Source organism: Vipera berus, assembly GCF_964194415.1.
Source record: "Vipera berus genome assembly, chromosome: 4".
Classification (NCBI taxonomy): domain Eukaryota; kingdom Metazoa; phylum Chordata; class Lepidosauria; order Squamata; family Viperidae; genus Vipera; species Vipera berus.
Window position 1 is genome coordinate 64,095,019 of NC_138206.1, and position 17,701 is coordinate 64,112,719.

The 17,701-nt window shown below is 36.2% G+C and overlaps 1 protein-coding gene across 2 annotated transcripts in view; it reads right to left on the reverse strand.

Moving 5' to 3' along the window:
* Positions 1–15,764, reverse strand: part of GK (glycerol kinase) — a 48,900-nt gene extending 33,136 nt beyond the window's left edge. For both annotated transcript variants that reach the window (XM_081327542.1, XM_081327541.1), the window contains exons 1-7: positions 15,564–15,764; positions 6,323–6,396; positions 4,977–5,083; positions 4,522–4,599; positions 3,444–3,523; positions 2,434–2,571; positions 607–716 (exon numbers count right to left, since the gene is read on the reverse strand). In XM_081327542.1, coding sequence (XP_081183668.1) covers positions 607–716; positions 2,434–2,571; positions 3,444–3,523; positions 4,522–4,599; positions 4,977–5,083; positions 6,323–6,396; positions 15,564–15,647 — 671 coding nt within the window. In that variant the 5' untranslated portion in view covers positions 15,648–15,764. The remainder of the gene's footprint in view (positions 1–606; positions 717–2,433; positions 2,572–3,443; positions 3,524–4,521; positions 4,600–4,976; positions 5,084–6,322; positions 6,397–15,563) is intronic.
* Positions 15,765–17,701: the final 1,937 nt, after the last annotated feature.

Below are 17,701 nucleotides of genomic sequence, written 5' to 3' on the forward strand. Positions count from 1 at the left end.
TGTGAACCCAGACAACATAAGCACCAGGTTGTTAAGTTTTTTAAAAAATCAATAAAATATATATTAAAAAAGAAAGAAAGGGATAGAACTAGGCAAACTGAAAGTATATAGCAGATAGCAGGGTAGAAATTGTGCTCTCTACCCAGATATTTTTCAGGGTGACGCTGATAAACGTAATGTGAGTGTCCTTCTAAAGGGAACAACAAAAGAGCAGATGACTCAGCGACTCTAGTGACCCATCTTTGCAAGGGTGTCCTTATGGTTCTCTCCACAGGAAAGTTGTAAGGAGAATAAGCTAAGGTAAAAGAAATTTCAATATTTTAATGTATTAATAATTGAAACCTTCTAAGCAATAATTTGTTATTGTTGGTGCATTCCATATAAAAGTTTTCTATATGTATTCTCGGAATAACAGCTGTTAAAATTAACTACTCTGCTGTAAAATTCTTTATTTCCAAGAAAACCAGATTAAGGTCTTAATGTGAAATGTTGAGCATAATTTTTATTTATCTGTCAAATTTCTATGACCACCCATCTATACAAGGTGACTCTGAGAAGCATACAATAAAACCTGCTATTTCAAATATGCAGACATAAATTACTCACTTGCAGAGCTCGTCATCCCACTCTAATGAATGAATGTTGAACAACATTGTCCTACTGGCATTGGTTACATCAGTGCAATGAATACCTCCATTTTTTCCACCAGTCAAACTCTTAAATGAACGAATAAACAATTTTCAATTATTACATTTATAGAAGAATAGAAAAATGTGCAAACTGTAAGTTTGCTTTTATTTACAAAAATTATCTATAAGAAAATAATTAATCAGCTGCAATTTTAACCTAGCATGTTGTGTGTGAGAGAGACGGGGGGGGGGGACAGATGCCTTTTAGCAGGGGTGTCAAACTGCCAGTCCATGGGCCAGATGCATCATGCAGAAGCCGCACCCATCACAGCTCCGGCAAGGGGGAAAAAGTCGTGATATGTCACATGATGTGGTGAGTTTGACACCCCTGCCTTAGAGGTTAAGAGTACTTTTACTGTAGCAGATATAGTAACAGAACCTAGCAAGTCTGAATGTACTTCCCATTTTATTTTATTTTTATCTGACACTAAGGAGGGGCTTGTCTTAGATGTTTTCTCTTTTTTTTTCTTGACTCAAGTCCCTCTTTTCTGACTATGTAACGGTATGTGAAAATGACCTTGGGAGATGGGGGAGAAAAAGATGCTGGATAGGAAATGATCAGATAAGAGAGGACATAGCCTTCAGAATGCATAACGGGCAGAGAAAGAAACCTTAGGCTGTAAAATAGGCAACAGGAGATTTGTATTATCAGACTGGCAAGATTCTGTTAATGTATCCTTATGATTAAGTGCAATTAGCTCATCTGATTATGTTTCCTATCTGGTCTACCTGGAGTGCTGACAGAGTGGTGCTTTTGTAGCAGCTATTTCTTTTGTCCTTTAAGGCCATTACCTATGCCTGCTAGTATGTGTTTGTGTGTGTTTGTGTGTGTATGTGTGTGTGAGAGAGAGAGAAAGAGACAGACAAACAGACAGATGGACAGAGACAGACAGAATTATATAGTTGACTTCAGTTCTTAAAGGCTTTAACACTTCAAAAGTTCCACTGGATTTTAAATTCTATTAAATGTGGATTATATTAGAGATATAAATGCCTAAAGGAAGACAAACATACCAGAGCTACACATTTTGCAAGCATAACCTGCTAGGATCTTTAGCTGTATGGAGAAACTATTTTTCTCACTCTTTTATCATATATTTACTCAATGTATAGGATAAATGCCTATCTATATCTAAATCAGAATTTCCCAAATCTGGGTAAATTACCTAAGAACGGTAAAAATGGTTTTTTGGGGGAATGTCACACGAACCTATTACACAATCACAATAGAGACATTTAAATTAACTGAAAGTGTTTTACCTATATCAGGCGTAGGCAACCTTGGCTCTTTTATGACTCGTGGACTTTAACTCCCAGAATTCCTGAGCCTATGATGGCTCAGGAATTCTGGGAGTTGAAGTCCATGAGTCATAAAAGAGCCAAGGTTGCCTACCCCTGACCTATATCGAGTAAAAAGGACTTTCTGATAAGTAGTTTTGGATAATTAAGGAAAAAAATTGGGAAGCACTAATTTAGGATATTACTAAACCCAACTTTAGTGCTTTATGATCAAAACTGAATGAATGTTCGTACATATTTGTTCATCAAAGATGATTTACATTCATTATATCCAATTTATTCTGCTAATAATTTTCTAGACAGTCTATACATGAATACTAATGTTCCTGGGAATATGACAAAGGAGATTGACTTTTTCTTGAATAGTTTTTAAGGATATTAAAATCAAGCTGAGGAAGTAGAGAAATGAAAGAAATTGATTTAATTATTGTATATTGATACATACCCATATTAACCATGAATCAATGGTACCAAAAAGAGCTCTCCCCTCAAGAACTGCTTGCCTGATCTCTTTCACGTTGTCCAAAAGCCAGCGTAGCTTCACAGCACTGAAATATGTGCTAAGAGGGAGACCAGTCCTACTCTGCAAGATTGAAAGATAATAAATCATGCGTAAACATCTACAGTACAACAAATCTGCCAATCTGCTTCTTCATTTTTCTGTTGCTGTTATTGCTGTTGTTATTATCATTGTATTATTATGGTAGCTTTGACTCAGTCTGCATTCCTGGAAACTACCTGGCCAAGTCAATCCAGTTATCTTGGGAATGTTTTTGGAAGTGGTTTGACGTTCCTTCTTTCTGCAGCTGAAAGAAAGTGACTGACTCGAAGAAATCCAATAGGCTTCACACAGATCTCACAATCTCCTAGTTTCTTTAGTGCCTTTAATCACTACACCAGGGGTCTTCAAACTTGGCCCTTTTATGACTTATGGACTTCAATTCCCAGAAATCCTCAGCCAGGCATGTTTGAAAACCCCTAAACTACACAAAACTAGTTTTCTTTTTTTCACTAGGTAAAGGTTCCCCCGCACATACGTGCTAGTCGTTTCCGACTCTAGGGGCCGGTGCTCATCTCCGTTTCAAAGCTGAAGAGCCAGCGCTTGTCCGAGGACGTCTCCGTGGTCATGTGGCTGGCATGACTAGACGCCAAAGGCGCATGGAACGCTGTTACCTTCCCACCGTAGTGGTCCCTATTTTTCTACTTGCATTTTTTACGTGCTTTCGAACTGCTAGGTTGGCAGAAGCTGGGACGAGTAACAGGCACTCACTCTGTTACGCGGCACTCAGGATTCGACCCGCCAAACTGCCGACCTTCTGATTGACAAGCTCAGCGTCCTAACCCACTGAGCCACCACGTCCCTTTTTTCCCCCACTAGCATTAGCATAAAAAAAAGAATGATTTGCACTGTGTAATTATCAGATATACTCTAATCATTCTAAGATCAGTTTTTACCTTAAAAAAGGATTTATTCTTTCCTGGTATCCTTTTAAGAAGTCTTTCAACAGTAGATTGAGTCCTTAGGTCAAGCCATACTAGAATCCAAAGAAAAGCATTAATATCAGTAAGAGTAAATATTTAAGCAATGCATTGATTGAATAGAATCAGGTTCTGAATCTCTGAATAGGTCTCTATTGACAAATTTCTCAGAACCATCTAATAATTAATAATTTATCTAACAAAATACTTTTTAAATAAAAACTAAGATTCACAAACCAAAATAAAAAAAAATGAGAGTAGACATTTTAAAAACAGAGAAGAATAAAGCCACACGTTAAGCTTATATATGAATAATTCAGATTCCGGAATTTAAATTACAAGATCATACAGGAATAGTTTTCTTCATTTCATAGGTCTATTCTTAGCCCATATTCTTTTAGAGGGGCTTTATTCATTCTGAGAGTATCTCCTGGGATCCAACCAGTAAAAATTGGACATGCTCAAAGCAATTCTGTTATAGCAATTTATGCTTAATTACCAATGCTTAATTAATGTGTTTTCCATGCATATAAGCATTTAGAAGAGTTCTGTCAATGCTTGCAGCTTGTTCAAAATGTGCAACTTAGCGGCTTACCCATTTAAAATGTAAAATTTATTATTACTATGAACACTTTGAGTAGGCAACTGAATGAAAGAACACCAAGTTGAAGAATTATGCTAGAGTGAAACAAAAAAATATTTTTTATCCTTATGACTGATTCTCATATCTTGATTCAACACTTCATTTAGAAATCATGATGAATTAATAAATTATGCAAGTAAGCCCATTTAATGTAGATTAGTTTGTTAATGGAACAAAAACAAAAATAGAACAAATAGAACAAAAACAGTAGAACAAATCCTTCTAGAGAAGAGAGCAAAAGTGAGAATGTTTAGAGGTGCTTTGAAATACAAAGAATTCTTTGGGCATCTTTAAACATAAGGACAAAAAACCAAATACTAATATCTGGTGCAACATATTGTTATTGATGTTCATAGAACATATAAAATATATGTGGGTATGAGAAGAACTATATTAATTAAAAAGACTTACCAATAGCATTATACAGAGGTTCTCCAGTTTTTTTGTCCCAAACTACAGTTGTCTCTCTCTGATTGCTAACTCCAACAGCTTTTAAGAACAAAACAAACATTTTATCATTTTCCAGATTACTACCTATTTTGGATCAGCAAAACTTTGCTTTTGAATGAAATTGTTTCTGACTTCTGAGATTAAAAAGATCATCCAGATTGAAGTACAATGTGGCAGAGGGTACAACATTGGGAGAAAGGTATTAACAGAATTCAGCACAGCTAATTTGCCCAAGCAAGTGCCTTCCGGCTCACTTAATACAGTTTTGGACTGGTTATAATTCTAAAATATTTTAGTTTCCTTTAAAAATATTTCAGTAACATCACATTTATTCTCCACTCACATCTGTAAGTTATTTATGTATATTTTGTTCTTGATTTGGAAGGATATTCATGATTATTATAAATTAAAAATACCTTTTATGTTGGAAATGTCTATATTCAGCTGGTTTAATTTCTCACATGTTCTTTCAACACATTCATAGACAGACTGCAATATTTCCTTTGGGTCTTGTTCTACCCACCTTGAAAACAACAAGGCTCACATTAGAAGTCTGGCAATTGATATGATAAGTCAACAAACCATAATGGCTCATTTGCTTCATTGCCTTAGAAGGAGATGACCATTTACCAACAATAGTTTCATTGACTATTAACCAGTTTCCTAGAAGCAGAATGAGTGTACCTTTTCATATTTAATTCTTCCTACAAAAAACTGCAAAAATATAAGCTTATATTGCCAGGTAACATAGCATTAATAAGCCTTAGCTTCTTTACAGTAAATAAAAATCAAACAGTATCTTTCATTGTTGGCTTTAGAACAAGAAAGACATATCAGAAAATAAAATCCAGTTAAAGACATCCAAAGTTAATCACAATGATGCCAAAATATAAAAAGTGTGTTGTGAGGTCAAAAGGTGTATCTCTTATATTTTTCTGTAGAACAAAAAAGATGGGGTTTGATCACAATGCATGTTTTGTTACTTGTTACCATTCTATGATACCCATAAAATTGTATTTAAAATATGTAGCCTTTCTGTCAAAATGTTCTTATTAAGAATCCAGTTTAATTATCATAAAATGCAGTTTAAATTGCTGGGATTTAAAGATAAACACAAACATCAAAACCTAAGTATTTTACTTCTTATGCATTGAGGCATTATTGGAATTATTACTCGTAGCAGGTTTTATGGACAATTCTGAAATAAGTTCATCAGTGGCATTTCTATGATGGTAATATATACATATTATTTAATAGCATGTTTCAGCATAACTGCTTACTGTTTCCTGTAAATAATAGAAGAGTTATGTGTGTGTGTTTGTGTATGTACACACACATACACACAGAGAGAGATATACACACACACACACTTCAAAGGATATGGCTATAACATAGAACCTTCAGTAAGAACATGTCATTAATGCAGATGAAGAAGACACAAATTTGAACACATGAACTGCCTTTCTATTCAAGTTGGACATATTTAAATTCTAAGACCAGAGAAAAACAATTATCTCTGTTGAATATTCTCAATTGTCCACAATGCAACCCCTACCACACTCTAAAAATATGAATTTGGGTGTTTGCTAACAGAGTAGATTTTAACAACATAATAAAGGGAGGGAATAAAAAAGCCATACCAATTTGTCATATGGATGGAAACAATTTCATCAGTTACAAAAACTTAAATTAACTTTTTTCCATAGAATTTAACATCATCATATAAAACATCAAATGTTCAAACATAAAGGAGAAACTATACCCTTCTTTGGGGAATTTCTGCTGGATTTCCACTTGGTGATGACTCAATAATTCAGCTGTGTTCGCATTGAAAACCTGCAAGCAGTAAATATATCGTTATCAAACCAGTTTGATAACCAGTATCCATAGGCAAAAGGGTAGAGTACACAAGGAAGCTCATCACCAACATTTTATCAGGAAACAGTATTCTGATTTCTTCATCTGTAACAGGAAGTGGTCAAATAACAGAATTGTAGTATAATACTTGTTTAGCCCTAGAAACAAATAGCAAATAATATGCTACTTTAAAATAATTTATTTAAAAGAAGATACAAGCCCTTCTGGGTCCCAGGTTACAGCTTTTCAACCATATTTTTGCAGTGCTATGAAAACTCAATATATGGAATATAGAAATTAGATGATATGTGAAGCATGTGCTAACTGGGAAATTTAGGTTTAGGAGGTTTATATAGAAAAACAAAGGCAAAGAATATTTGCTACACAATACGGGCCACCATCAAAAGGGAAAATAGAGAACTAGTGGATCTTTGAAATAAAAAGCAATTTCCTATAGTTTTACATCCAAAGGTCAGTTTGCATAATAAATTATTTTCAAACTTCATAACTAAATAAATCAAGTCTTATCTCATTAATCCCCTTTTACAATAATTTTAAAAAGACTGCCATTACATTTAATGTTCCTGAATAAATGTTTATAAACACCAAAAAATATTCTAATATTCATAGAAATATAATCAGAGTTCTAAATTCTGAACATTGGAACTTTGAATAGATAATAGCAACTATGAAATTATCTTATCTGGTCTATAAAAATGAGGCAGAGTTTTCCTAGCTTATCAGAAATATATAAACCTAGGTTATATCTATCTTTTTCTAAATATTAGTACTCAGTAATCATTATATTAAATTGATGTACAAAAGTAACATTTTACAAAAAAAATAAACCCTCACTCATTATAGTATCCTTCTGATTATAGTAGTGAGTACATCCAGATATCAACATTTCCAGTGCTTTTTTTGTAAAAGAAAAAGGTGCCGGAACTCACACATGTCATACAACCCGCCTTGCCTACCCTACAAGGTTCCATCCAAAAAAGGTGCCGGAACTCCGTTCTGAGCGTTCTATGAGAAAAAAAGCCCTGAACATTTCAAATGCCCTGACTACTATTTTATATAATACACATACACACTCTTATTGTGTTGCATATTAGAAACATGAAGGTTAAGTAGAACACGGACGTGGTGCCATTCAGATATTGTGAAGCACCTCTTATTAGCCTTAGCAATGGTTAGTTATAAGGAATAATGATGCACCTGTTAACACCTGTTAACTAGTGATGGATAGCAACAAAAAATAAGGAAGCAAGAATATATTCTTGCCCTTTTAAAATGAAGCAATGTGTAACAACTGCATGCAGTGATTCTTTTGTTACATGTAACTTATTTATTTTATTGGGAAAAAATAGTTTTAGAATGCGACCAGAAAATATATTCCATACAAATTAAGATGGCCAGTTTGGTCTAGTGATTAAGGTAAAAGGCTAGAAAGTAGAGGATCATGAGTTCTGGTCTCACCTTAGTCAGGAAAGCCAGCTAGGTGATCTTGGGCCAGTCACACTCTCTCAACCCAACTCACCCCAAAGAGTTATTGTTATGGGGGGAAATGGGAGGAAAAAGGTGTGTTGGATAAGTTCACTGCCTTGAGTTACTTGTAAAAATAATAAAGGCAGGATACAAATAAATAAATAAAACCTTATGAAAGTAAAAATGTACCATCAAATCCAATTATATTTCTGTGAGTATAATCAATAGAACTAATTTTCAATTACATGACATAAACAACCAAGCAATTCTCACATAAACCTAAGATAGAATTAATTTTGTAATGTAATTGGTAAAGACATGTTACTTAAGATATATTCTGTGGATCTGTATGATTTTGCACAACTCTAAAACATAATGTTTGCATAATTATGTCATATGAAATATTTGGGAAACATTACCTGTGTTTTATGTGCCCGCATCAAGTAGATTGCTTTTTTATTTTTAAATTATATTTATTGTTTTTCAGTTAATATGTCTTAAGAGTATTTAATTCCAAAGTTCAAATATAACAGATACAAAAAATCATACTGATGAAAGTTAGATGATTGTAAGAAACAGTTGTTAATCATTACCTACAAGGTCATTCAATTTATCTATTACTTGTTTATCTTTGACTCAGATGAGCAAGTATCTACTTGTAAGTCATGACCATCACTTAACTTTATTTATTTGATGTGGGCTCATTAGTACTCATTCTCTATTTTGATCAACAGTAAAACTTTTTCCCCCCAATTTTCTGAAAGAAAATTATTCAAATGAACTAAGTTGGAGCTATTTCTTAAGTAAACTGAGATTTTAAACATAGGCCTTATTTTTTTTCCTCTTTCTGGAAATAACTTGCTTACAATGTTTAGCCCCACAGAACAGATTTAAAGGAAAGACAATCTGAAGAAAAATGTGACACATAAATAGAAAATAAATGAAGGAATTAATCTGTTCTTATCTATATCATCAAGCACTAGCGCTAGCCGCTGTGTACTTGAAAAATTATTAAAACTTTTAGTAGTCTACTTATGTTGTAAAGTACATTAGACATTATGGACTCTTAACTATTTATGAAGAAGACAATTAAATTAGAACAGAATTACATTCATATTCTATTTAAATTCAACAATTTTGATTAAAAAGGAGGACCTGCACATTTATACACACACACACACACACACACACACACACACACACACACACACACAAAGACATTTCCATATTGTCAGTTCTTCCACATTTCCATTTTCTCTATTTTTGGTAAGATGAAAGACCTTAAATATCAGTACAGTAAGAATATATGGGTTTCTAGGCTATTAACAATTTACAGACCGCACTGTTTTATATGAGACAAGGACTGTTTATTTGACAGACTACCTGTCTCCAATAAAATATGCTCAGCCAATTTGATTTTGCAAGCTTGGTGCTCTCTAGGTACCTTTGATTAAACAATGTCATCTAAAGGACCCAGGAAGCATGTCTTCTCTCTAGTACTGTTGCCATGGAATAAGTGGCACCCACTCTGGTTGTTTAGAAGAGCCATGAAGGTCTTTGGTGAAGGAGAGCCAGACCGCTTCCTTCATTCCCATCCAGTTTGCTGTTCCTGTCATAGTTTATTTTTTCTTTCTTTTGTTTTATTGCAAATCTGTTTTGATTGTTGTGAGCTGGCCATTGTCATTAGGTACTGAGGGGAATCTGTTTAATAAATAAATATCTACATAGCTTGGAGACTTTATTTGGCAATCCAAGTAACTGTATTAATAATCAATATTATCAGAATTCAAATATTGGAATACTTGAACCATTTTCATCAAAGTGGCTAAAGGAAGGCATAACAGACAATAGAATACTTTTTTTAAAAAAACTCAATTGCTTTATTCTGGAACTTCTTTGGGATGGTCGCAGTCAAGATCTATAGCTGAATATGACAACCAATTTTCTTATCTAGTATTGCAAGTCAACTACAACCTGTGAAAAAGAAAGTATACCCTCTTTGAGTTCTACTGTTTTAGTATCAGGACATAGTAAAAATTATCTGGTCCTTAGCAGTTCTTAAAACTGTCAAAAACAGATTTATTTATTTTTAATTTTTATTTTATTTTAATTCCATTTATATCCCGCCCTTCTCCGAAGACTCAGGGCGGCTTACAAGCTTAGCAGTAGCCTTCATTCTATGTATATGCCTGCTTATTAGGGCTTTCACACACACCCCAAGCAGCATTATTACAAAGTCAGCTTAATTGCCCCCAACAATCTGGGTCCTCATTTTACCCACCTAGGAAGGATGGAAGGCTGAGTCAACCTTGAGCCTGGTGGGATGCGAACCTGCACTAATTGCAGGCAGCTGGTGTTACTTAAGGAGGCATTAGCCCACTGCTCCACCAAGGCTCATATCATCATTTATTTATCCACCAAGCACCATGTCATCATTTATTTTACAAAGAAAGTCAAAATGGAGAAACCACGTATGAAAAATTAAGTGCACCTTTCTGCTTCCATAGGGATGAAGAGATTAAGTGGCAGCCATATGCTGCTAATCAAGTGCCCTTGATCAATTGATTATCAGTGTGACTACCTCTATAAAAGCCAAAGTTTTCAGCATTTTTTGCTTTCCAGCACTGAGCTGTGTGTTAACACCATGCCAAAGAGTAAAGACATCAGCAATGATTTTAGAGAAACAATTGTTCTACCCATCAATCTGTAAAGGGTTATAAGGCCATTTCCAAACAATTTAAAGTTCATCATTCTACAGTGAGGAAGATTATTTACAAGTGGAAAACTTTAAGACAGTTGCCAATCTTCCCACGAATAGACGTCCCATCAAATTCACCCCAAGATCAGACCTTACAATGCTTAGAGAAATTGGGGGGAAAAAATCCAAGAGTTCAATCTCAGAATTTCAGGCCTCAATTAGCATGTTAAATGTGGAATTTCATGACAATACAATCAGAAAATGACTGAACAAGTATGGTTTGTTTGGTAGGGTGGCCAGGAGAAAGCCTCTTCTCTCTGAAAAGAATATTGCAGAATAGCTTATGTTTGCAAAGTTGCATCTGAACAAATCACAAGACTTCTGGAAGTCCCTTTGAACAGACAAAACTAAAGTGGAGATGTCTGGCCATAATGCAAAGCACCAGGTTTGGTAAAAACCAAAGCATATCAGACAAACATCTCATACCAACTATCAAACACAGTTGGTAGAGGGGTTATGATTTTGGGCTTGGTTTGCAGCCACAGGACTCGGGCACTTTGCAATCACTGTTGATAATGAACTCCTCTTTATACCAAAGTATTCTAGAGACAAATGTTAAGTTATTTGACTCTAGCTAAAGTTTGGCTCATATTGGGTCATACAGCAGGACAATGAGCAAGCACATCAGCAAATCTGTAGTAGAATGTCTGAAAAAGAAAAAAAAATCAAAGGGTCCAGTCAAACGTCCCGACCTCAACCCGACTGAAATGCTATGATGGGACCTCAAGAAAGCCATGCATAAACAAATGCCCACAAATCTCAATGAACTGAAGCAATGTTGTAAAAAGTGGACCAAAATTCCTCTACAATGATGTGAGACTGATAAAGTCATACAGAAAATGATTACTTCAAGATATTGCTGCCAAAGATGGTTCTACACAAAGCCCTGATGGCACAGCAATTAGAATGCAGTATTGAGGCTAACTCTGCCTACAGCAGGGGTATCAAACTGCCAGCCTGCGGGCCAGATGCATCATCTGGAAGCCGCACTCACCCCATTGCCGGCAATGGCAAAACCATCCTGATACATTGCGCGACACCACATGATGTCGAGAGTTTGACATGTCTGGCCTACAGTCTGAAGTTCGATCCTGATGAATTTCGAGGTTGACTAAGCCTTCCATCCTTCTGAGGTAGTAAAAGGAGGACCCAGATTGTTGGAGGCAATATGCTGACATTGCCAACTGTTCAGACAATGCTTTAAGGTATATAGCAATAGCACTTAGAGTTACCGGTATATACTTTTTCACAGTGCTTTACAGCCCTCTCTAAGCAGTTTATAGAGTCAGCATATTGCCCCCAACAATCTGGGTCCTCATTTTACTGACCTCAGAAGGATGGAAGGCTTAGTCAACCTTGAGCCAGTGAGAATTGAACTGCTGACAGCCAGCAGTCAGCAAAAGTGACCTGCAGTACTGCATTCTATCCACTGCGCCACCACAGCTCTTATATAAGCAGTATATGTCTAAGTGCTATTGCTATTCTACAAGTTATTGAATCATAAGATATACTTAGTTTTTCACACATGACTTCTCCATTTTGGCTTGCTTTTTGTAAAATAAATGATGACATGGTATAATATGTCATGTGTTGCTCATCTGTACTTACTTTTAAGAACTTCTAAGGACCCGATGGTTTTTATGTCCTGATACATAAAACCATAAAACTCAAAGAGGGTGTACTTTCTTTTTCACGATTGTATGTGCTTAATGTAGTAATCAAATCTCTTGAACTTTTTAAATGAGCTCATTTATCAAATCACCATTTCCTCTGCACAGAGATACTTAGAAAAGACCATATTAAATGTCCTATATGCCATTAACAGGCTATTTTTTTGAGATAAAAAGTGTCAAATGGATGGTATCCATATTGAATTAAATATTTCTTTTGTCCTAAAAAAACATATACTATGTTTTATCTAACCTCCTAGCAACCCTTTCAGTTAGCAAGTTCCATCTGTTTAGGCTGTACCTGTCTATCTATAGACATTCTGCCTGGATCAACTCTTGAAGAGTTTGACAAAACATCCCTTTCATTCCATTTTAAGTTACACATGCTCAAAGTTTTTGTCTTTTGTCCTGTTAGATAACATTTATTAAACATCTGTCATTCTTTCCCTAACATTTTTAAGACAGTTTAAAAGAAGACAACATTACTGACAGTGTTGATAATTACTAATTTCTTGCTCCATTCTTCAAAGATCTTGTGTAATATTTTGGTTGTTTTAATGTTTTGTGTCATTTTTAAAAAAATCCAGTATTAACTGACATCAACAAAAGATTTTTTCCCCTTCTGCTTAGAAACTTTTGTCCCTTCCAGTTCTAGTTTACAAAATCATTACTTATATTCTGTTATGATTTACAATAGCCAGGATAGCCAGAATAAGTTTGTTTCCCACAAGAAACAAACAATTCCAAAATCATATAGTAAAAATATTCCAAATTTATCTGGATCATTAATCCATTTATAACTCTTAGCTCAAAATCTTGCCTAGTTGTTTATTTCAAAGTTCTTAAGCTCATATTAAGCTCGTTTACCGGTTGAGCTCCGGATGGCTCCTGACCTTCGCTCCTTCCGACGCGACCTAAAAACCTATCTGTTTGAGCAATCCGGTCTGGTCTGACGGGTTCTGTTGTAATTATTGTTTTAATGTAACTTATCTTCTGCATTTGGGCATTAGGGTTTAATTTGTTTTCAATTTCTGTATTTGTGCATTTTGATATTTATGTCACTGTTCACCGCCCTGAGTCTTTAGGGAGAAGGGCAGTATACAAATCAAATAAATAAATAAATAAATAAATATTCTTTTCAGACTTGTAATTCTGACGGTTTCTAATGATTTTAAGATGGTTAATAGTCAATTTCCAAAAGTCATTAGAAAATGAGGTTTGTGAACTTAGTAACTTTGAGGGAAATGGGCAGAAACATGAAATATACCGTAAATAAAATATTTTAAAAGACTTGAAGTAAGATGACTGATCTCATTGTCACCTGGAGCTCAAATATAGAAAGCCATTGCGCTGCAGTCTCCTCATGGAGGGGCAGCCACACGGACCATATATGAGTGATCTCCCATTCTCTTGTTATCCAAAGAGGTTTATAACAGAGGTCCCCAACCTTTTGGCTACCAGGGCCTGGTTCCGTGGAGAGAGGTTTTTCCATAGCCCAGAGGTGGCGTGGTTTTGTGTGCTGCCTGCATCTCGCAGATAGGTCTTTGCTTCTTTGTGCGGAGCGGTTGCTGGCATGCCACGGACCGGTACTAGTCCACAGACCGGTGATTGGGAACCCCTGTTTTATAAGAACCAGTCTACTTGCTGATTCCTTAGTCTTTGCAGCTGTCTTTGGCTCCACTTTTATAAAGTCACTGTCAGTTCACAATTCCTCCTGAGGAATCTAATTCCATTTGTAACTTTTAATTCATATGGTACACAAAAATGGATTTAGTGTCATTACTAATAAAAAGAGCCTACCAAAACATTTAAACTTTTGGTACAATTAATATACTTTTTCTTAGTGCATTCCCAAACTAAAATTGTTTTAATTTAAACATTCTTATTTCTGTGATGGTATTTTACTTCAACAAAGGCAGGTACTTTAGCCTGTCAATGAATTTGGTCTACCACTCTTTCATAACCCAAGAACAAGTTCTTGAATTCTAGACAGTTCTCCGAGTAACTTTTGCCTTTTAAAAAGAAATGACTCATACTTTTAAGTGAAAAAATATTAAGAAATTTCATTAGTGAAATTCACAGGATTTTTTTTAACCAAACTGTGTTAACATAACTTAAATTACAGAAACTGTTTCCTAATACTAGTCACTGAAACCTCCACCTGTAATGAGTATAAGTCAATCTGACAAAAATGAAAACAATACTTCACTTTACATATTTTATGATTCAAATAAACATTCCCAAGATAATTATATGATATGCACTAAAAATACCTAAATGCCATTAAAAAAACTTTCACTGCCCTCATCCAATACCTCTGGATTTAAAGATTATGTAATGAACTGAATAAGCCCGGCCTTAGAGGGTGGAGGATTTCAAATGGAACAGGATGAAAAGGACAACTTCTTCATAAAATCCTCATCTGAAAGCATCTTTGACCTAAAACAATTGAGCCCCTAATTTCCATTGCTAAGTTAGGCAGTTGTTAAGTGATTTTTGTCCCATTTTATGACCTTTTTGCCACCGTTGTTAAGCAAATCACTGCAACTGTTACTTGAATCATGCATTTATTAAGTGAATCTGGCTTCCCCCCATTGACTTTGCTTGTTGGAAGCTGACTGAGAAGAATGACAAGAAGATACATTATTCTAGCTGCTAATGGAAGCCAAACCAGTTTAAACTATTTTTCACTCAAGCAGAAGAAAGGATAAAATTGCAGTTGCACTTAGGAGCAATTCAAAATATTGCTCATTTAGAAACAGTAAAAACCTGTTCTATTTTTCCTGTCAAAAAGAAAGGAACAGGATAATTATGTCAATGACGGTAGCAAAAAATAATGTCACTATTTCGGCAGTGCTTTAACTTGCTAAATCAACCAAACGTAGTGAAGGCTTGCATCACATCCAAAAGACATCCCCTACTCCAGAATCCTTTCGTTTTATTTCGCAGTGGGCCAAAACAACCTCACACCATTGCTATTCAACTTTCCGTTCATCTAGCCTTCCTCTCCCTTCTGTAGATGAACCTGAACACCTGTTAAGGACGTCTGGGCGCCTATCCCGCCCAGTCCATCGAGCAAGCAGCTCCCCTTGCAGTCACATGCCCGCCGCTTCTCCCGGCTGGCGTCCTCCACATTCCCCCCCCAAGGACAATCGCGCTTCCCTTTGTGGCTTGCTCGCCTTGCTCTCGAATGGAAGCAGCGACCGCTCCTCGTGGTTAGTTGCGCTTACCAAGAACCTTGTGGAGCCGGTCCCTTGGTCGATGGCTCCCACTAGGGGACCCAACGTTCCCCCCTGGGCCACAACCGCGGCCATAGGGAGGCTCGGTCGGCGCGCCCCTGGCCCGTTTCCTAGGCGACCTTGCCCGAGCAAGAAGCGGCAGAGAATCCAGAGGCTCTCACGCCGGCGCCCTCAATGCCAAACGCGCGCGGCTTCTCAGAGCAGAGGCTGAAGGCGGAGAAGAGGGCGCCGGCCAACATGCTGCCGCTCGGGCGCCAATCAGCAGGCGGCTTGGAGCAGAGGAGGGCGGGGTTTCCCACCAAGCGCAGGAAAATAGGCTAAAGGTTCGGGAGTAGGCAACTGCCTCTGTGGAGTCGGCTGGTCACATGCCTCTGACGTGTCTGCTGGGCTTTAAGGTGAACTCGAGCTCGGACGGCTGTCGCCGTCTCGCATTGCAAAACGCTGGGGAGAGAATCGTTGCCTCCTTGCCAGGAATTTAGAACGATTTCCGCGTTCTTTGGCCTGTTATGAAACAATCCGTCATTCCAGTCCGTCAAGAGGGGCAAGGCGACCTCCCTTTCTCCCATGCTTGAAAAGTGCAACGCTTTGCACGTTTACCTGGCGGTAACCGTGGCCGTTAGAAATCTTGACGACTTTTTCTGGTGAACAGGCGAGAAGCTCTTATTTTTAAGTCCTGAAATGCCATCAAAGTTGTGTCAAAGGTTTGAAGTTTATCCCGTCTCTGCTGTATATTCTTGGGTATAAGCATTTCTACAGCAGGCGATCAAGAATCGTTAAATAGGTCAGAATTTGGTATTTGAAAACGAAACCCTTGGCAGCACGCAGCGTTACTGAGGATTTAATATTCTTAAACAGAATGCAATCCCGTAACACGTGTCCCCCACCCATTCAGCCACCTCTAATCCCTGAACAAGATTTTGGCAAAGCTTTAGTATGAACCATTTCCCGACTAAAAAGACCTATTTTAGCAACGACAGATGGGTTTAACTAGCTTTATTCCTAGAAAGGTGAGTTTAGGAGCTACAAATTCAGGATGTGATAATTGCCCTAAAAATTACACACGTATCCTTTGTACTACTTTTATATAAAGAAAACAGATTGGTAGAATTGTTAAGGAATAATTTGAGTCCAGCTATGTGAAAAAGTATAGGCTGTTCAACCAACTGATATAATTAATGTTAAAAAAGGAACTATAAGGTAACGGAACACGTAGGGTTAATTTTCAATGTCATGCATACTGAAAATCACAAAACTAGCTTTCTACCTTTGTACCTTTGTTTAAACAAATGAGGGCACATGCTTATTTAACTCAGACAATAACGCTTTAAATTTCATTTCGAGAACAAACAAGTGTAATTAAAACTAGACATGTTGAAACAAAATCCTGTTCAGAGTTGCTTAAGTTTCTTGCTCCTATTTAAAAATGTTTCAGTCCCTAAGAAAAAGGCATTTGATATTTTAGTTAAATCAAGAGCAATATGATGGCACTGTAGCTATTTCCCTAAACTTCAATTAGTTCCACATTTTACTGTTTTAGCAATAGCATTTGTTGCCCTTACAAAACATAGAATTTTAGCATTTGATTAAATGCCATCACTGATTACATCTTTAAATCCCAAAATAGACAAATTACTATATGGATTTTGCCAGTATTCAAAGCTTTCTATTTCATATTTCAAAGAAAATAGTGCAATTGTAAATAAAGTCTTATATCAGGGGTTTTCACAGAATTCACTACTCACTGTTATGTTCCTACACATATCTATTACAGAAGTAGATGATACTTGTTATATATTCTGGACTATAAACAATTAGATGGAATAGCCAGAGCTTTAAAATAGCTTATTTTTCTTGTATCAATATTTATATGGCACCAATAAAAGTGTAAAGTGGCATTGTCCTCTGGACAAAGAACATCAATCATTCTTTACATAATCATCGTTTGAGGAATAATTTTCACATGAAATGGTCATGAGGATTATTTCAACTTGTAGCTGATACTCTGCATTTCTGTTTTATAAAATAGACATGCTTCTTAACATTGCAAAATTATTTAGAGGAAACAGATACAATCACTGTGAAAATTTTCAAAACAGGAGGACTTCTGGTCCTGTGCAGTGGTGACTGGT